The following is an 18,827-nucleotide window of genomic DNA, read 5'->3' on the forward strand; positions in this document are numbered from 1 at the left end:
CGGCACATTCTGGGAAAACTTGAGTAACATAGTGTTGCAAAACTTCAAGCATATCAGTCTTATCAGTATCAATTTCAATATCATAGTGAGGATAATCGAGTTCTTCAGCACCTTCATCTCCAGCCATTTGGCTTTCTTGTTCTTCAACCTTGATGGCTTCTTCTTCTTCATGATTTTCTTCGTCATCATCAGAATCTTCCTTAGTTTCTTGTTGGGCAGTTACTGGAACCTTGATATCTGGTGTTTCGAATGATTCCTTATCTACCTTCAAACCACCTGTTTGGTCGATATCAGCTGGCAGATCAACTGCTGCCAAATCTTGTCTGACAATTGGTTCAGCACGAGGATCATCAGCATCAAACAATTCTTCGTCACCACGATTAACAATGCTTGATACATAGAATGAGGCTCTATCTTCTTCTGGAGAACCAGGGCTATCAAAACCAGCTTTGGAAGCTCTTGGAGCATTTGAATTCTTGGCACCAGACTTGGATTCATCATCTACCAATTCATCGAATTCCAAATGGTCAATTCTAACCATGTTATCCTTCTTGAAGGTCATTGTTTCTGGAGAGTAAACTTGCTTGAATTCCCAACAATATTTACCAGTCATGTCACGTAAAATTACAACACAAGATTCAGTCTTGTTTGGATTTTCCATAATTGTCAACAAGGTATAATTGTTGAAAACAAAGTGGTGAACCTTTGGAGAAGTTACATACAAGCCATTTTCTTCTTGCAAGACATCAAATTCGGAAATTTCAGTACTCATTCTAGCAGCACCAATAGGAGTTGGGAATTGACTGAAAACGTTCAAAGCATAACACAACAAGCTTTCGGCAGCAGTAGCAATTTCCAAAGCACTGTCTTCCTTGCTGAGTGTATAATTTTCGAAAGAATACATCTTGGCTCCTCTATCAGCTGAGTCTTCAGTGGCAGCTTCAGTTACAGTATCCTTTTGTGGAGTCAACAATACACTCAATGAAACAACAGATAAACCTCTATTGATAGCACTGAAAAGCATTGAGGCAACTTCCTTGCTTTCCAAAACCTTCATTGGAATGTATTGCAAAATTTCAACAATGGAATAGAACAAGTGTTTGAAAATGCTCCATTGTGCCAAGGCAGAATCAGAATCCTTCAACTGAGAGGACAAGGCAGTACAGATGGTCAACAAGAATGTACGAATGGTTGGAACACCTAACTTGGTGAATAAACCTAAATGAGCCAATGTAACTACAGCATCGTGAGCAGCACAGGCAACATCAGCATTCTTGTCAACAAAGAACTTGATGAACATTTCAACAATTTGTCTGGATGGATTAGATCTTCCGTTAACTCCTTCAAGTTGGAGCTCATTGTGGAGAATAGCATAGAGACCCCAAATACACTTGATTTGAACATCAACAAATCTGTCATCTTGAACACAAGATTGAAGTGTTTGAACAATACGACCTCTGAGTTTGGTGAAGGTGGTTACAGTTTCTGGGTTCAAATTTTCCAACTTGGCTTGTTTGAGTTTCAAAACTGTTTCAACGTGAGGAAGAGGACGATCTCCATAGAAGTAGCAAATAGGAATGAGGGAGGTAAGACCTTGTACAGCAGCAATACGCAATTCTTGAGTTTCTGGTCCAATTGTAGCACTTGATTCCTTAAGAACCTTTTGACATGCTTGAACAAAGTATGGAACAAGAATATTCAAACCCATGTGACCCATACTGAAAATGTTCCAGCCGTGTTTGATGATTGCTTCGATAGTACGATCAGTGGCTGTATATTCTGGAACCAATCCCTTGAAAAGAGCTCTATAACAATTGGCAAGGTATTGAACATTCAAAGGTTGACTGAATTGTGTGACCAAGATTTGACACATCATGGTATAAGCAATAACACGTCCAGATTCGAATTGATCATCAGTTCTATCACAAGCTTCAATAATCCATTCCAAAAGGATGGCAAATAACTTGTTACCTTCTGGTGAGTGAAGGAATGTAACACTGTTGGTAGAACCTCTGACAGCCTTGACTTCAGTAATTTCAATATCCAAGAAAAGATCCAAAACTTCCTTCAAAACAACCATTTTCTTTGCATGCAAGGCTCCGTTAGTGAGTTGTGTATTCTCATTACCGAACATGTTCAAAAACTTGTGGAAAAGATGCAAAACAGTATCAATAGAAATACTCTTTGACATGTAAGTATCCATTCCTTGGAAAATGTGTTGTTTCTTTTCAGTTTTGGCCTTCTTCTTTACAACTGTTACAGTATACATATCAGTTGTATATTCAATAAAACCAACTCTCATTCTATCTGTTGGCATTTCAAAGATTTGTTCACAAACAATACGAGCAAGATTGAGAACAGTAGCACGCCATAAACCAAAAGCAGATGGCATGTGAGCATAACTTTGCATTAATTCGTATAATTCTTCCCACAATTTAGGATATTGATCTGTTGGGTGAGACTTGATCCATATTATGTACAAATTTCTAAAGCAGGTCTTTTCTAAAATATCGCTATACATGACGTCGTAGTTATCACCTCCTTTAGTCTTTCTATCAACCACAGTAGAACAGATACGTTTGTGAGCAGAAAGTAAATCACTCCATGTTTCAAAGTCAATCTTGTCAGAAATTTGTGTAAAGAACATGAACATTTCCAAAACTTCATAACTCATAGTGATATGCAAATCAATATATTGTTCATCTCCTTTCATGTAGAAAATTTGACTCAAATTATCAATGAAAATACGGAAGTAGAGATTTCTGTTTCTTTCCATAATTTCAGGCCAGTTGTATAAAAAGTAATCTCTACAAATCCATGAACGATAAGTCTTCATCATCTTGGCTAACTGTTCGTAGTGTTGTGGTGGGAGGAGGAAACTTTGTCTGAAAATCATCAAGAAGAGATAAATATCTTTATCACTTTGATAAAGAATAGTAGAATTCTTTGGACTTTCCAAGCCAGACATGATAACATCAAGAATTAACAAGTGAATTCTTGTTGGAGCTTTTTCTGTGAAACCCATATCGTCCATTTTGTTTAAAAGATCTAAACTCTTACATTCATTAGGATAAAAGATTGGTGCAAGACGAAGTTTAAAGAATTTCCACCAATAATCAAAGTGATCAGATTCCTTCATAAATGTGAAAAAGAATGTGAAAAGTTGATAATCTTCTTCAACTGTCAAATCATTTGTAGATGTGGCAACTGCCAACTTTTCATCAGTATTCAAGGCACGTTGACCAAATGATGGGAGCTTGATATCACGTGAATCCTCTGTCAATGGTTTAAATTTAAGAGCATTCATAATCATATCAAGAACTTGATTATCAACATTGTCTTGCATAATATCTACAAATCTTACAATCAATTCGAACCCCTTGAAACGAATTTGGAAGATGTTTTGCTCATCCAATAACAGTTCAAGAGTGTGAATGATGGAACGTTGTTGCCACTTTTTTTGAATGATGTTCGAAGAGTGTGCAAACAAGTTGAGTAAAATATCAGTAAGTCCTAAAACATCACTTGTTGGAATAGTTTTAGCTATTAGAAATAGGTTATTATTAGTAAAACATGAAAAAACATTAATAACAACTCACATTTCTTCTTTGCTTCTGAATTCATAGAATTCAGAGTATCCAAAAAGATGTTATAAACAATAGAATAATTCTTTTGATAGAACGCCCGTAACTCTGTATCTGCACCATCCTTGTTAAATGATGCAAGACATTTGTATCTTTTCAAAGGTTGTTCAGTATCGTCGAGAATTTTCTTCTCATCCTTTGGATTTAAAGTTCCATTGGAACCTATTCTAAATAAAGACATTGACATTAAATAATAAATTAAATATGATGATCGAAAAACTTCTTTTTAAACAATATTGTACCAATTCCAACTACTATCATCACACATAATAATAAATATAATTATTATATCATTATTATATTATATCATCATCATTCCACTCTTCATTACTTACTATTATACAAGCAATCAGAAAGTTGTTTATACGGATATATAAACTAGCACAGAGAGAGAAAAACGGAAGGCCTGTTGTTATCGTTGATGTTATTGTTGTTGTTATTGGGTGCTCTTCACAAGTAAAATCTGCAGCAGACGTCGACTTGGTGTAGACTTGACGAGTGTGTGAGTCTCCAAAATGCGATGAGAAATTTTTTAAAGTGAAAAAGAAGAAGGCTTTGATGGCTCGTCATGCAAAGAGTACAAAGTCTTCTGTGTGGTGAAAAAAGCTGATTCGCTTGCTTTTGATGATCGGAGAAAGATGATGGATGATTGGTTTAGCTTGTGTGTTTGACGACTTTGTAAACCTGTAGGAAGACGATTAGAAATGTTTTTGTTGTTCATGAATAAGAAGAATACTGTATTATTGTTATTTACTGTAAAGAGCGTCGATTAGTACATCTTGTGTTGGAGAAGAAGCTTGAAAGAATTCATCCACATTGATCTTTAATGAAGTGAAACCAAATTGAGAAGACTCTTGGGAAGGAACAATGTGAAAAAAATGTTCTCCAAGCATTCGTCACTATTAGCCGTTTGAATCGTCATCAAATTGCTATGAATATTTCTGTTAGAGAGAACAATAAGTAACATCAGCTAACCAAATGCTATTTTAATACGTAGGATGAACGTTTGAATTCATTACCATCAAAAAAGAAAAAAATGTCAACAACAGAAAGAAAGATTGTCGATTTGGGTATGTAAGGAAGAAGTAACATGATCACTGATATTAAAAACATTTGTGCGGAAATGATGAATATGCTATTCAATGCAAATTTGATTTATAAAATGTATAGTAATTATTGGAGTTGGTCAAAGAGGGCAAAACTATTCAAGATATGCAAGGGAATTTCCAGATCATTGCCGAGTTGTGGCCATTGCTGAGCCTAGAAAAGCTGTAAGAGCCAAAATGATCAAGTTGTACAATTTATCGGAGGATGTTTGTTTTACTGATTGGCAAACATTGTATCACACTTTGAAAAAGAATAATAATAAGGCTACATTCTTGGATGAGAGCCATGAACGTGCTGTAGTGATTGCTACACAGGATCAGTATCACGTTGAGCCAGCAATTGCCTTTGCTCACTTAAAGTTTAACATTTTACTTGAAAAACCAATGGCTGTAAATGAGGAAGATTGTAAAAGAATTACCAAAGCTGTGGAGGAGAATAATGTCAAACTTGCTGTTTGCCATGTACTGAGATATTCCATCTATACTCAAAAATTGAAGGAACTTCTCAAGAGTGGACTCATTGGAAATATTATCAATATTCAACATTTGGAACCTGTTGGTTACTTCCACTATGCACATTCATATGTGAGAGGAAAGTGGGCAAATGAAAACACTTCCTCACCAATGCTTCTTGCCAAATCTTGTCACGACATTGATTGGATTAGTTATGTCATGCAACCAGCAAAGGTTGTGAATGTATCATCATTTGGATCATTGATTCATTGCAGAAAAGAGAATAAGCCAGAGGGAGCAGCCAGTAGATGTTTGGATTGCCCATCTTCTATTGAGGAAAATTGCTGTTACTCAGCCAAGAAAATTTACTTGGATCAAGTCAAGATGGGAGAAACTGGATGGCCTGTTTCAGTTATAGTAGAAAGTGGTGAAGAGCCAACTGTTGAAAATGTTATTAATTCTTTAAAGACTAATAATTACGGTAGATGTGTCTATGATTCAGATAATAATGTTGTTGATAATCAAGTTGTTTCTCTTCAATTCGATAATGGTGCCACTTGCACCTTTACAATGATTGCCTACTCGAAGGAAATTTGCGAAAGAAAGAGTAGAATTTATGGAACTAAGGGAGAAATTGAAGTTATTGGAAATGAAATCAAACACTTTGATTTTTTAACAGGATCCTACAAGACTATCGATTTGAATCAAGAACTTCCAAATACTTCATTGAGAGGACATGGTTTTGCTGACTTTTACTTGATGAATCACTTTATTGACGCTGTTGGATTGAATGATTCTGCCAAACTTGTTTCCAATGCAAGAGAAACTCTCAATTCTCACCTTTTAGTTTTTGAAGCAGAAAAAGCCAGACATTCCAACACTGTTTTGAAATTCAATCACAATGTTGACTTGACCAATGTAGTTGCTACTCCAATCCAAGATAACACCAAGTGTGAATTAATATAACAGTTATATGATACTCAATTTCATTATGAAAATCCACTCGAAATAATTTTCAAAAAGTAAAAAATTCAAAAAAATGCAACCATAATTTTTAAACAAGGAAATTGCAACATTCTTCATCACGATTAAAAAGCCTCCCAATTCCTAGAATTCTTAACGACAATCTATTAGAGTCACCAGAAGATATAATGGGCGTCTATGTGGTACTGTCTGATTGTCCATAGGGAACTTACACTATACATTGCCAGACACGATTCTGCTGCTTGGCGATTACCACGTAAGGAACACTCTTTTACTTTTAAATTCAAAATGAATATTTAATAAAAAGAAAATGATGAAATGTTTGATTTGAATAATTGATTTTGTTGTTGAATTAATCATATGAAAACAGATAAATTTTCTAATAAGAAGGAATTAAATCAATTGGCTCTTTAATATCTTTATTCGTAATTGGCATTTGAAAGGTTCAAAACAGTAATACAAATATATTGACAGGTAGATTTTATATAAATGATTGTTTATTGGAAAAAAGGAACTATTTTGACCAATTTTGGACGATGTAAACTTATTTCAGAAGACATTTATTCGAAATGCCAGCAACCTTAGGTTTTGTTGTATGCACAGTTGGATTTCTAACCAATAGAGAACATGTGTGGTGTGCATCATTAGTAATCAACATTCGAAAAATTGCCTCAACACTCAACATACAACAGATCTTTAAATTCTATTCTAAACAATTCATCCTCTCATCAGAATGTCTGCCACCAATTTCGATCCGAGAAACTACCTCATCTACTATGAACAAGCCATACAATCGAAGGATTTCATGAATGTTTTCTCAGAATATCTAAAAGAAAGGTTTGGAGATGAAATTATCAGATTCATGAGACGAGTTGAATCCTATTCGAAAGATTATCACGATTCAGATATGCATACGTTCAATCAAATCACTTCTCCAACCTCACCAACCCTCTCTGTAAATACATCAACCATCTCCACAACCAATGTAAATACTAAACAACAACAACGAAACGAAAGACAGCTCAGAAGATCGCTTAAGCATCTTGTCCTCAAAGCAAAGGAAATTATTGACGAATTTGTAGAATTGGAATCGAATAGTGAGTTAAATCTTGGTGCAACAGTACAGAGTAAAACATTAGAAAAATGGGATTCAATACTCACTTTGTTCAATAATTATCTGAAAGATTCTGGAAGAGCTAGCGAAATGATCAGACACAGTGGAGAATCAGATACATTATCCTCAGGTTCTGGAAAGGATCTCAATAACATTCAATCTCCAGACACTTTGACAATCAGTTCTGGATCTCTGTCATCCAGCTCAACATGCAGCAGCGGCTCTGCAAGTAATAGTGGATCAGGTGGCAGTGGAAACTTTGATTCGACACCACACGACAAATCGGCGCAGGGAATGTCAATACTGACCACTATAAGCTATCAATTGGATCCAGAAGATTTATTCGGACAAGCCATGCTCATGGCATCTGTCGATTTAAAGATGAGCCATTTTCAGAGTTTTTCAAAGAGTGAATTCTTGATGAAATTTCTAAAGGAAAAGGGTGAGAAATACACCAGAACTATGGGTGTTGATATCTCAAAAGGTTACAATGTTGATTTGAGATTTAAACCTCAAGATTTGAGAGTGCCCACCATAACGGACGATTACATTTATTTTGGACTGGGATTATGTGAAGAGACTCCTGATTGGGAGTTAGTTACCAAAGATTCCAAGTTGAATTATTCAGTTTATACCTCCAAGACTTCATATCTATTCGATAACAGCTCGAAAGGTATGAAACTTTCCAAGATTGTCATCGATTTGGAGTATCCAATTGAGGATTTGTGGGCTATTTTCTGTCATACTGAAAACCAAATGGAATTCGACTCAATGTGTTATAAGGAACACGAATGTCATGGATACGTTCCTCCAAATAGTGATCCTAAGAATCCATGTCCCTATGGTTTACAAAAGATTTCTTGTAATTTTGATATAAAATTACCAATGGCCAAGAAGAGACACATGAAAATGGTTGGAACAACCATTCATGATAGTGGAACAGATATGATCATGATTGTTAAGCATGCATGTGATTATGAATCGAGTCAATCTTCAGCAGATGAATTTTCCAAAAACTCATTACCAGTCGACACCTTACTAAGCTACTACATTATGTTCAGATGTGGCGAGTTCAAGAATAGCACTCGTCTCTATCACATCATGTATACTGACCTCCAACTTCCTCTCCAAGAATTCACATCAGGAAAATTAATGACAAAGAGAGCCAAGATGCTCTCTCAAGGAATGAATAAGATTCTGGAAAATCTGACCTACAGGGGAAAGATATCTGTCGATACATCATGCATTATCGATCAGTTTGGATATTCGTCAGCTGCCAGAGATAACATGTCCGTTCATCAGGGTCGTTCCTGGTACAATGAATGGTTTGAGAAGAAAAAGGGAGTTTTACCTGAAAGTCCAGAATCATCAACAAATACTTTTTAAAAACCAAACTCTTAATTTCTCAAATTTCAACTTTCCTTAATATTAAATATTATTATTAAATATTATTATTAAATATTAAATATTAAATATTATAAAAAAAAATGATGTACTTTGGAAAGAGAAAATTACACTCCTATCTAACAACGAAGACAATAACAGGCACACGATCCGAGGCTTTTCAGATTGAAACTCTCAATCAATTGTCCAATCATTCGCAAGGCTTTCATTTCCTTGATCGATTTCCTACAGAGAGGAGATGTATCTATCCTCATCAATTTAATGATCAATCCTCGGAATGGCATTGTATGGAGAGTGTTGATGCATTGGAGAAGATAAACTCTAAATTAATTCCCAAATATTTAAATATTGTAACGTTTAATGTTTGGTTTGCTCCCTTGATGATGAAGGAAAGAATGGAGGGAATAATGCAAATGCTAATGGCGAGAGAGGAATTACCTGATGTGATGTGCTTTCAGGAGGTAACTGATGAGGCATTGGAATTCATTGCTTCTCATGAATTGATAAGAAAGGAGTATTATTTGTCTGATTCTCCCAATGATTATTATACAACTGTGGATCCGTATGGAGTGTTGATGGCTGTGAGGAAGGGATTGCCTGTGAGGAGAATGTTTTATAATACATTGCCTTCTAGAATGTATAGAGCTTGTTTGTCGGTTGAGTTGAATGATGGAAAGGAGAGTTTTTGTATATCAACAGTTCATTTGGAAAGTTTGGCCTCTACTGATATGAGATTCAAACAATTGGATGTTATTAGTGAATTTCAACAAGCATTTGATAATGCTGTACTGTGTGGTGATTTTAATTTTGATTCTGAGAGGAATTATGATGAAGATTATCTTCCCTACCTTGAAAATGATTATTTGAATAATGAAAATTGGAAGAGCTACACTGATATCTGGAAGGAGTTGAAATATCCATCTAATGAGCTTGGAAAAACCTTCGATACCTCAGTTAATACAATGCTTAAAGGTCAAAAAGAAGAGTTGATGAGATATGACAGAGTTATGCTCAAATCCAAATCTTGGAAACCAACATTTGTTGAACTATTGGGGACTAGTCCAATTCAGACGAATCCAGATATTTTCCTATCAGACCACTTTGGAATTTGTACAAGAATCGAAAAAAGTGATTAGGAAATAAAAGTGAAATAAAACTGTGCCTTAGATTTGTTCGATTTTCATTTCATTGAGTTGCTAGTGAGATAAAAGATTTAGTGAGATCAGGATTTTATGAATGAATACCCACCCAAATATGTTGGCAACAAAATTACACTTTCAAACAACTGAAGGAATTACTTTCATCACTCGTATTTATTTACAATCAAAATGTACCTAGTTGTTATTGATGAAGAAATAGGTCAAAATTACTTCTTCGTTATCCATTTCTTGTAGCCATCCAAAAACCAATCGCTCTGCATGACATCCTCCAATGTCCATCTATTGGCCGAGTTGACTTCCAATAAATGTTCAATTACATATTTGGTCTTTTCCGAAATTCCTTCCTCTTCCTCAAGTGGAATGTAATAGTTCATTTCAAATTTTTCCTTAGCTGTCTTGAAAGGCAAAAAACCAGTGAGCAGCTTGTAAAGTACAACACCCAAAGCGTATATATCAATTTCCTCTGCATAACACTTTTTGAGCAATAATTCTGGACAGCAATAAGCACCATTACCAACAAATAATCTGTGATATTTCTTGCCCTTCTCGAATTTATCTGACAAACCAAAATCAACAATTTTGACATTTCTATCAGCATCCAAACACACATTGGATAATGTTAAATCTCTGTGCAAAATTGACAAAACATTATGCATGTGATCAATGGCCATTACCATTTGTACGAAATATCTCTGTACATCGTCTTCATTGTGTTGCTCGTGCTCTTCGAGTGGATTCTCCAGAGCTCCATTCTCACAAAACTCAGTCACAATATAAACAAATGTCTTTGTGTGGATTCTCCTTAATTATTTTCATAATTTCCACTTCTCTTTGGGCAAATTCTATTGCTCCAATTTTATCCATCATTTCAAGATCCAACTCTTTCACAGCAACATTCTTTCCAGTCACTTTATCCAATCCCTTGTAAACTGTACCATAGGTCCCTTTACTCAAAATTCTATAAAGTTCAAATTGTTCATTAATGATCATGTAAATATCGGCAGGTTTTAAATTCTTTTCATCCACAATATGATTGCTTGACTTAGGTGTTGGTGGACTACTATATCTCAAGCAGTATTCAATGACATTCTTCACCACAATAGGTTCTTGCTGAGCAGCATCAAATTGAGCAGTACTTTCACTTGGGGAAGGGAGCACACTACTCATTGAATATGACGTGATATTTCCAAAACTGGATGAGCAAGTTGTTGTACTATTGGGAGAAGATGGTTGGAAATATGTTGATTTTGGTGGTGAAAGAGATCGACTAAAAGTGTGTGATTCAGCCAAATGACTACTATCCATAATATTTGTCGTTTCAACAATGTGATCCTCAAATTGTGTTCTACAAGTAAATTCCTCAAATGTTCTAAAGTTAAATTGTTGTTGCAGATATTCCATCGTGTTTTGAAATTTAGACCACAACTCTGAATTGTAATATGTAAAATTATCATAACAAACAAAACAATCCATCTGATATTGTTGCTGTTGTCTCAGTGATGATGAAGATGAAGTGGCTGGAAAGTAGAGTTTTCCATTCTTATCCTTTCGATGTTTTTGTGCTGTTTGTAAAATTGTTCTCATATGAGATCCAATACTTTCCTGCAATACTTGCTGTACTGTATTAACATCTTGAAGACTTCGTAGAGTAACTCCTGATAAATCTACCAACAGAAGCATTCTCTCCTTTATGAATTTAACTCTCTCCTGCAAAAGTGATTCCGTAACAAAGTATGATGATTTGGAAGCTGCAGTTCCTCCTCCTCCACCACCACCACCATCATCTGCTCCACCACCTGTTCCTTCTATTATATAAAGATGATGATCATTACCATTTACCAATCCAAAAGTACTGTTTGGTTTTTTAGAAGCCTTTGATTTTGCTGATGGTGAAGCAAGTGACGAAATGGATGGAAAACTAAACGACCTCAACAAGGGAGAGGATTCAGATGATGATGAATCATACGACCTCGATACAGCAGCTGCTACTTTTGAAGCCGAACTAGGATATAAACAAGTAAAATCGATGGAAGTAAGTTTGGGTGTTGGTCGAAAAATTGAATTTTCCTTCGTTGGTGTTTTTGTTTCTTCGGAACGACCTAATGATGATGATGATGAATTTATCATATTCTCCTCTTCTTTCTCTCTCTATTTTACTAATAAATCTATCACTATTACTAAATTCTAAAAGTTTTTTGTATTTTAATGTGATGAAAATTAATGAGGAAAATTTCTTTTGATTCCGTAATCCAAATGATTGAGAAAATCCTCAGATCTTTGTAGATCTTTTTTAAAGAAAATACACAATGAAAAGATATTAGTAATATTCGGATTGGGTTGTTCTTGGCTTGGCTTGCGATGATGTTCTATGAATTTTTTTCTTCTGTGTGATGAAAAATGATGAGAATAAATCTTTTGAGGTGGGTACCTCCAAACAAATACACCACCAATTTTGGTACTGTAACTGTATTGAACAATGAAAATCTCGCTTTTTTGATTTGTTGTAAATTGCATTTCATTTGGATCATCCATGCATAAAAAGATTTTTGGAATTTGGGATGGAATGGCAAATAGTTTTATAAATTTAGATATCATATTTCTTGATTTGGGTATTGTTGATTTGTTCCAAAGCCAAGATGAGAGCTTGAGTACCATTCTTAGCTCCACCATTGTTTCTGTAATATAATAATAATAATAATATTAGAAATATTAGAATATTAGTTTAAATGAATGAGAAATTAAACTTACCTCAATGAATCGTATAACATTTTGGCCAAATTCAAACCTGGAAGAACGAGTTGCATCTTGTTGGCTTCACTCAAAACAATTTCCATATCTATAATTATTATTATAATTACAAAATAATTAGCAAGATAATTCATAAATAAACTAACCCTTAATGAAATGTTCAACATAAAAACCTGGTTCAAAATCTCTCTTCAAAATTCTTGGACCATATGATTGAAGGGAGAATGAGTTTGCAGCTCCTCCTGAAACAGCCTTAAGAGTTTGATGAACATCCAAACCAGCCTTATGTGCGTACAATAAACCTTCACAAACACCAATCATTGAGGTGGCAATAATAACTTGATTGGCCATCTTGGCATGTTGTCCCTTACCACTTTCTCCCATAAAATTGATAGTCTTTCCGATAGATTCAAAGATTGGAGTAACAGCTCCCAAAACTGGTTCATCACCTCCAACAAAGATGGTAAGAGTGGCATTTCTAGCACCAATATCACCTCCACTGTGTTAAAAATTAGTCAACTAGTCCAATAACAAATGATCACTCACCTGCAAGGAGCATCCAAACTGTAAACACCCTTTTCCTTAGCCTTGTTATAAATTTCAACAGCAAGAGAAGGTTGAGAAGTAGTCATATCAACAATAACTCCACCTTCCTTCATTCCAGACAATACACCATTTTCTTCATCCAAAATTACACTTCTCACATCCGATGGATAACCAACAATACTGATAACAACATCACTATTGGCTCCAACTTCCTTTGGTGAAGCAGCAAGCTTGGCTCCGAGTTCAATCAATGGATCAGCCTTTGATTTAGTACGAGTATAAACAGTCATATTCTTGTATCCTTTGTTAATTAAATTAGTGGCAATGGACTTTCCCATAACACCAACTCCAAGGAAGCCGACTAATCAATATGTATCATCATCAATTCCGATCAATATTAATTTCAAATATTTAAATGAAATGATCCGATAATTAGATATTCACGAATATTACAAAATGAATTAATAACACAATAATATTAATCACATTTAAATGTGATGATCAACAAAACTTACCTCTGGTAGAACCTGGTAAGAATTGTTTCAAGATTTGTGCGCTCATTTTTTTTGTGGATTCTTTTTGATATCAACTTGTTGTAAACTCTTAAAGAGAGTGTGTAATCTCATATTCTCATGAGCTGTGATATATCTCAAGATTGCACATACCATTGTCCGTAATGGATTTTCAAAAGTATCATAAAACATCCTTTCCTTGGACTCCGTGGTAGACCAATGTTTGGAAATGTTTGGGTTTTATTCGTTCGTCTATTGTGAATGAAATAATCAAAACTTGGAAAGACTGTAAAATTGCCAAAATAGAGTTGGCTTATTCACCACGTATTCTTTTCACGGTTGGCATAAATGCCATCACACAACTCGAATAAACTCAGTATTTTATGTTTTAATTGTTGAAAATAATCATAGGAAAACTACTTTCAAGTTTGAAACCATTGTTATGCTCGCAACGAAATTTCCATTCAGAGGGTGAAGTCAGATTCTGAAATTGTCAAGTATTTAATGAGAAATGCAATAATTTATAAGTTTCTACTGGATGCTGGTAAGATATGACACATAATCTTTTCCAACCCAAAACCAAAAATGCCAAACTTCATACCGGCCCACAACAAAGCTAAAATCCAAATCCCACAACCCAGCGTAAATAGTGCCTGAGCACGTGGTGCAGTAGTGTTTTGGGCAATCGTGTCCAAATTTTTGTAAAGTATCGATTTTCCATTGCTTGGAAGAAGAATTTGGCGCCACAATTTCATATCTGAAAAAAAAGAAGCAAAATGCCACACCGCATTATTTTGTTAGATTTTATGGTGCGTACTTTTAAATCAAAGTGATTGATCATCAAATCGTTAATAAATTATTCTAGGAAACATGTAAAATCTCTCCCCAGGCTTCCTCGTCATCAGTTGATAACAATGATGAAAATTTTGAAAGTAGGCTCAAGAAGAGGAAGATCAATCCCGAAGAGGCCAAACAAGAAGAAACAAAGTTAACAAGTGAAGAGGTTGATAACTTGTTTGCCAAGTTGGGAAAGAAATTAAAATCGAAAATACCTGTTGCCTTTTCTTTGGATTTTGAATATGTGCAAACAAAGGGAGACAAGTTTAATACTCCTGAGAAGATGAATGCTCCTCTTGATGTGAAGATTTCATATAGAAATGAGATTATTTTAGTATCGGATAGTGTGAATGGAAGAATAATGGTATTTGATTTGAATAGTGGTCTGTACAAATCTGATTTTTTCACAGAGTTGGCTCCTTGGCAATTCGTATTGGAAGAAAATTATGATGGGGAAAAGAATGAAGCACTCATTTGCTCAACAGGTAACAATTATCTCAAATATGATTTGTTACAATTGCTCAAGTCTGATAGATCACGTAGAGCTACACCCATTTGGAAGACCAAATTTGAAAGATTTAGCTGCTTTCAATGCTGTGCTATCAAGTATGAAACGAGTGGAAATACCTTGTATTGTTGCAATAGTGCAACTGATACCATTGTTGTCTACTCTTGTGCTAATGGGTCTGTAGTGAAGAAGATTACTCAAGCTGTTTCGTTTGAGATCCCAAATGACCCTATCAATTATTCATTCGCTAGACCTGTTGGTATAGATTATAATTTCAATTCTGGAGCTCATGAATTTGTCTTGGCAATGATGGGAGAGAGTGTTTTCTATATCAGAGAAAGTCCTGATGGTACTTGGGTGGTGAGAAATGAATTGGAAACTACTGTAGTTCAAGATGGAAGCGAGAAAACAATTTTAGATATGCCATGTGCTGCATTAATAGATAGAAATAACCATAATGTCATAATTTGCTCGTATGGAACAAGTTCAATGGCTGTTTTCAATAAGGAGGGAACATTTATTAAATCATTTGGTGCAAGAGGAAGGAATGAAAATAATAGATTTATGGATCAGACAAGTTGCTGTCTTAATGAAATCACTGGTGAGCTACTCATTGTAGACTCACACAATAATCGTGTACAAATTTACAAATGAATTTATTTTATTTTGAGTTATGATTTGAACTCTTTAAAGTGTCAATAACATGGCAGACAATAATGCAACAATAACCAATACGGAAGCTTTCAAGATACCTGCATTATTGAAACAGTTGGCATCTCTGACCTTGATTTGCAATTGATTGGAAGGATCATTCAAACCACTTTCACAAAAATCCTTTCCACTTGCATAAGAGGTAATGACAGGTTTTCCATTTGTAACTGGAACGAGAGCACATTTACTGTACAATCTGTCACAGAATGATGAACACAAGTACAAGATAGATTTCTGACCCAGAATTTGAATCTTTTCCTCAATGAAATTGGTTTGTCCAGGAGAACACAAATAACAAACTTAGGAAGTGATGTTAATAATTGGAAATTGAAAGTTTTCCCTACTTACTATATTGATGCAACTCATCTAAGCATCCACCAGCAAAAGCTTCAACAAGGAATTGAGGAATGGTAACATTTGATGAGCCACTGTTTCTTCCACTTTGACTTTCCCAACCTTGTTTAATTTTCTTTGAGCTGTCAACTGTGCAGCAACTGTTTGGGTTATACCATTGACAGGTGGCTAATTCTCTTGGAAGTGATGGAATATAACCTCTACAAGCAGATATTAATTGGTTGATGGATTCGTCCTTGGTTTGTTCTGATTGAATGAATTGAGCAGAGAACAGTAAGAGCAAGACAAAGATAATGAGAGATGAGTGAGACATTTTTTAAATGATTGAAAATTGATAATTAATTGGCGTTTGACATTTATTGTTCATAATGTTCAATGGTTGAACACGGAGGCCGTATAAAACTCAGTAACAGAAAATTACAGGAAGAATCACTGCCTATACGGTTCAGCACGATTCTCATAATCTATGAATATTTTAACCAATTGACACAAATTAGGCAAGGTATTTCATAGTGTTTTGGTATCCTATTTTACATGTTAGGAATATTTCAAATTATCCATGATTTTCGTCATTATTCTATTTGGAAGGCAGTTTTCTATTGAAAGTAAATGCTCCTCAGTGATTGCACCATTTGCTCTACAGTTTTTATCATATTATTTGGTATGTTGTCAACAACAAGTTATTAGAAATCGAAGCAATTGCATCAAGAATTCGATAAATTTATCTCTCAATAAAATTGTTATTATTATTTTCGTGATGATCAACAATATTACACCACAAATTTCAACAATATTTGGGAAGAATATTTTACCACTCCTTTTCTGCTTTCAAATCATTACACTTTTCACACAAATCATCATACCAACATGGTGGCAGAGAATGCATATGATCGGGATAGGCCTTAATTAAATATCGATCTCTACTCAATCCTCCAGGTTCTTGGTACATTTCCTTGCAAATCTGTTGAAATTTCTCACATGAAATATTTGGGAATCGGAGATGATATTTGCCCTCACACAAAGTATTCTCCTCAAAATCAATTCCATGCTTGAGGTTGAACTTTTTTTCCAGAACAGAGTAGAATAGCTCGTCGGAATAATCATCCTGATCGTAATCGATCGTTACTAGAATGTGGTAGAGTTTCTGTGGTTTTGCTTGTTTCATTTTTTTTTGAAAATTCAAAATTTAAATTAAAATTTAATTACATATTGTAAAGGTCAAAATTGCACCACCAACATGTTTTCAGACGAAAGTCCAATAATCTCATCCAACATAAAGTTCCAAAAAAAAGTCCAAATATTATTTAATAATTTAGTCTCAATTTCATTTATTAAAAAAGAAAAAATCAAAAGAGGAAATTAAATAATCAGTGTGTGAGATGATAATTATTGAAAAGTTGGATAATCGATATAACCAGTAACAACATCATTGGAGCCATAGAAAGTACTTCTATCATAATGATTGAGTGGATGACCATTTCTAATTCTTTCAACCAAATCAGGATTAGAAATAAAGTGTCTTCCAAAAGCAATCATATCTGTGGCACCCTCTTCAGTGGTACTCTTTGCTGTGGCTGGAGTAAAACCACCAGCTGAAATAATTGGAGATCTTGTCAATGGTTTCAATTCCTTGGTTACAACCACAGGTTTGGATTCAGCTTGGCCATCATCTGAGTTTGCTCCACCTGATATTCTTGGTTCTACAAGGTGAATATATGCCAAATCATATTCATCCAATGCCTTGACAGCTGCTTCAAAGAGTGGTTTTGGATCTGAATCACTAATTTCCAAGAAACATCCACTTGGACTCAAACGAATTCCAACTCTATCTGATTCATTATCAAATCCTTCAATACATGCTGAAATAGCTTCACGCATAAATCTCAATCTATTTTCAATGGAGCCACCGTATTCATCAGTTCTCTTATTAACTCCATTTTGTAAAAATTGGTCAACTAGATAACCATTAGCAGCATGCAATTCTACTCCATCAAATCCAGCCAATTTAGCATTGCTAGCAGCTTGCTTATATTGTCCCATAATGACCTTAATTTCCTCAATGGACAATGCCTTTGGAGTGGTTGGCAATTGTTGTTCCCTGGTTTGCAAATTTGTAGATGTATCATTTTGAATTGGAACTGCAGAAGAGGAGACATTGTCAGCATAACGTTGTCTACCAACATGCCACAATTGCAAAAAGATGACACCTCCCTTTTGATGGACAGCATCTGTCACCTTTTTCCAAGCTTTAACCTGAGCTTGAGAATAACAACCTGGAGAACATGGATATCCTTGTCCTTGTGGAGTAATTTGTGAAGCTTCAGCAATGATTAAACCACCTGGTGTGGCACGTTGAGAGTAGTAAGTAATTGCGTGTTCTGTTTGTTCACAATCTCCCTAATATTTGTGTTTAACAGTTCAATATATGAAAATTGTTGATTAATCAAAATAGGAATAGTACTACTTACATCCACTGCTCTGCAACGAGTGAGTGGAGCCATCACAATACGATGGGACAAAGTAATTCTCTGAGTGGCTGGAATTTTGTCAGTTCCCAATGTGAGTGGTGTGAAAAGTTTTCTTGTTGTTGATTCAAAAGTGGCAGACATTTTGATTTTTTCAAGTCAGAAAAGTATTGGAACATGAATTGAAGCGAATTTAAACACAATTGAGGTAGGAATAATTTGGATAAGGTTTGGATATTGAGTAGTGATTTTCTTGGATGTCTTTGTAGAAAGTACGTACG

The 18,827-nt window shown here is 34.9% G+C and overlaps 10 protein-coding genes across 10 annotated transcripts in view; 4 read left to right on the plus strand and 6 right to left on the minus strand.

Annotated features, from left to right (window-relative positions):
- The window catches only part of AM11 (uncharacterized protein), a gene marked incomplete at its 3' end in the record, with an annotated part of 5,630 nt that extends 1,468 nt beyond the window's left edge, over nucleotides 1–4,162 (minus strand). The window contains exons 1-3 of the mRNA XM_002670820.1: nucleotides 3,980–4,162; nucleotides 3,600–3,898; nucleotides 20–3,543 (exon numbers count right to left, since the gene is read on the minus strand). Of these exons, the coding sequence (XP_002670866.1) occupies nucleotides 20–3,543; nucleotides 3,600–3,831 (3,756 nt within the window). The 5' untranslated portion in view covers nucleotides 3,832–3,898; nucleotides 3,980–4,162. The remainder of the gene's footprint in view (nucleotides 1–19; nucleotides 3,544–3,599; nucleotides 3,899–3,979) is intronic.
- A 525-nt stretch (nucleotides 4,163–4,687) lies between these two features.
- Nucleotides 4,688–6,259, plus strand: NAEGRDRAFT_81715 (uncharacterized protein). Its single transcript, XM_002670765.1, has 2 exons — nucleotides 4,688–4,714; nucleotides 4,815–6,259. Exon 2 carries the CDS (start codon nucleotides 4,928–4,930, stop codon nucleotides 6,167–6,169), a length of 1,242 nt encoding a protein of 413 aa, XP_002670811.1. The 5' UTR covers nucleotides 4,688–4,714; nucleotides 4,815–4,927; the 3' UTR covers nucleotides 6,170–6,259.
- A 592-nt stretch (nucleotides 6,260–6,851) lies between these two features.
- Nucleotides 6,852–8,772, plus strand: NAEGRDRAFT_81716 (uncharacterized protein). The gene has a single exon (XM_002670766.1). The coding sequence runs from the start codon at nucleotides 6,921–6,923 to the stop codon at nucleotides 8,685–8,687; it is 1,767 nt and encodes a 588-aa protein (XP_002670812.1). The 5' UTR covers nucleotides 6,852–6,920; the 3' UTR covers nucleotides 8,688–8,772.
- A 21-nt stretch (nucleotides 8,773–8,793) lies between these two features.
- Nucleotides 8,794–9,875, plus strand: NAEGRDRAFT_82802 (uncharacterized protein). The gene has a single exon (XM_002670767.1). The coding sequence runs from the start codon at nucleotides 8,993–8,995 to the stop codon at nucleotides 9,839–9,841; it is 849 nt and encodes a 282-aa protein (XP_002670813.1). The 5' UTR covers nucleotides 8,794–8,992; the 3' UTR covers nucleotides 9,842–9,875.
- Nucleotides 9,876–10,071: 196 nt separating this feature from the next.
- Nucleotides 10,072–12,243, minus strand: NAEGRDRAFT_81718 (uncharacterized protein; the record flags this gene model as incomplete). Its single annotated transcript, XM_002670821.1, has 2 exons — nucleotides 10,691–12,243; nucleotides 10,072–10,650 (listed from the first exon to the last, which is right to left on the minus strand). The coding sequence occupies exons 1-2, from the start codon at nucleotides 11,990–11,992 to the stop codon at nucleotides 10,072–10,074; spliced, it is 1,881 nt and encodes a 626-aa protein (XP_002670867.1). The 5' UTR covers nucleotides 11,993–12,243.
- A 182-nt stretch (nucleotides 12,244–12,425) lies between these two features.
- NAEGRDRAFT_81719 (uncharacterized protein) lies at nucleotides 12,426–13,720 on the minus strand (the record flags this gene model as incomplete). Its single annotated transcript, XM_002670822.1, has 5 exons — nucleotides 12,426–12,540; nucleotides 12,614–12,701; nucleotides 12,760–13,112; nucleotides 13,160–13,520; nucleotides 13,675–13,720. 5 exons carry the CDS (start codon nucleotides 13,718–13,720, stop codon nucleotides 12,450–12,452), a joined length of 939 nt encoding a protein of 312 aa, XP_002670868.1. The 3' UTR covers nucleotides 12,426–12,449.
- A 489-nt stretch (nucleotides 13,721–14,209) lies between these two features.
- NAEGRDRAFT_53278 (uncharacterized protein) lies at nucleotides 14,210–15,670 on the plus strand (the record flags this gene model as incomplete). The annotated part of the gene is made up of 2 exons (XM_002670768.1): nucleotides 14,210–14,215; nucleotides 14,561–15,670. 2 exons carry the CDS (start codon nucleotides 14,210–14,212, stop codon nucleotides 15,668–15,670), a joined length of 1,116 nt encoding a protein of 371 aa, XP_002670814.1.
- A 33-nt stretch (nucleotides 15,671–15,703) lies between these two features.
- On the minus strand, nucleotides 15,704–16,394 carry NAEGRDRAFT_74146 (uncharacterized protein; the record flags this gene model as incomplete). Its single annotated transcript, XM_002670823.1, has 2 exons — nucleotides 15,704–16,026; nucleotides 16,076–16,394. The coding sequence occupies 2 exons, from the start codon at nucleotides 16,392–16,394 to the stop codon at nucleotides 15,704–15,706; spliced, it is 642 nt and encodes a 213-aa protein (XP_002670869.1).
- A 495-nt stretch (nucleotides 16,395–16,889) lies between these two features.
- On the minus strand, nucleotides 16,890–17,246 carry NAEGRDRAFT_74147 (uncharacterized protein; the record flags this gene model as incomplete). The annotated part of the gene is made up of 1 exon (XM_002670824.1): nucleotides 16,890–17,246. The coding sequence occupies one exon, from the start codon at nucleotides 17,244–17,246 to the stop codon at nucleotides 16,890–16,892; it is 357 nt and encodes a 118-aa protein (XP_002670870.1).
- Nucleotides 17,247–17,467: 221 nt separating this feature from the next.
- NAEGRDRAFT_74148 (uncharacterized protein) lies at nucleotides 17,468–18,690 on the minus strand (the record flags this gene model as incomplete). Its single annotated transcript, XM_002670825.1, has 2 exons — nucleotides 17,468–18,478; nucleotides 18,550–18,690. 2 exons carry the CDS (start codon nucleotides 18,688–18,690, stop codon nucleotides 17,468–17,470), a joined length of 1,152 nt encoding a protein of 383 aa, XP_002670871.1.
- Between the last annotated feature and the right edge of the window lie 137 nt (nucleotides 18,691–18,827).

The sequence above is a fragment of the Naegleria gruberi genome (assembly GCF_000004985.1).
Source record: "Naegleria gruberi genomic scaffold NAEGRscaffold_67, whole genome shotgun sequence".
Classification (NCBI taxonomy): domain Eukaryota; phylum Heterolobosea; class Eutetramitea; order Acrasida; family Naegleriidae; genus Naegleria; species Naegleria gruberi.

Coding starts and splice junctions, on each gene's coding strand:
- NAEGRDRAFT_81715 (XM_002670765.1), top strand. CDS start 4,928: ATGATCAAGTTGTACAATTTATCGGAGGATGTTTGTTTTACTGATTGG.
- NAEGRDRAFT_81716 (XM_002670766.1), top strand. CDS start 6,921: ATGTCTGCCACCAATTTCGATCCGAGAAACTACCTCATCTACTATGAA.
- NAEGRDRAFT_82802 (XM_002670767.1), top strand. CDS start 8,993: ATGGAGAGTGTTGATGCATTGGAGAAGATAAACTCTAAATTAATTCCC.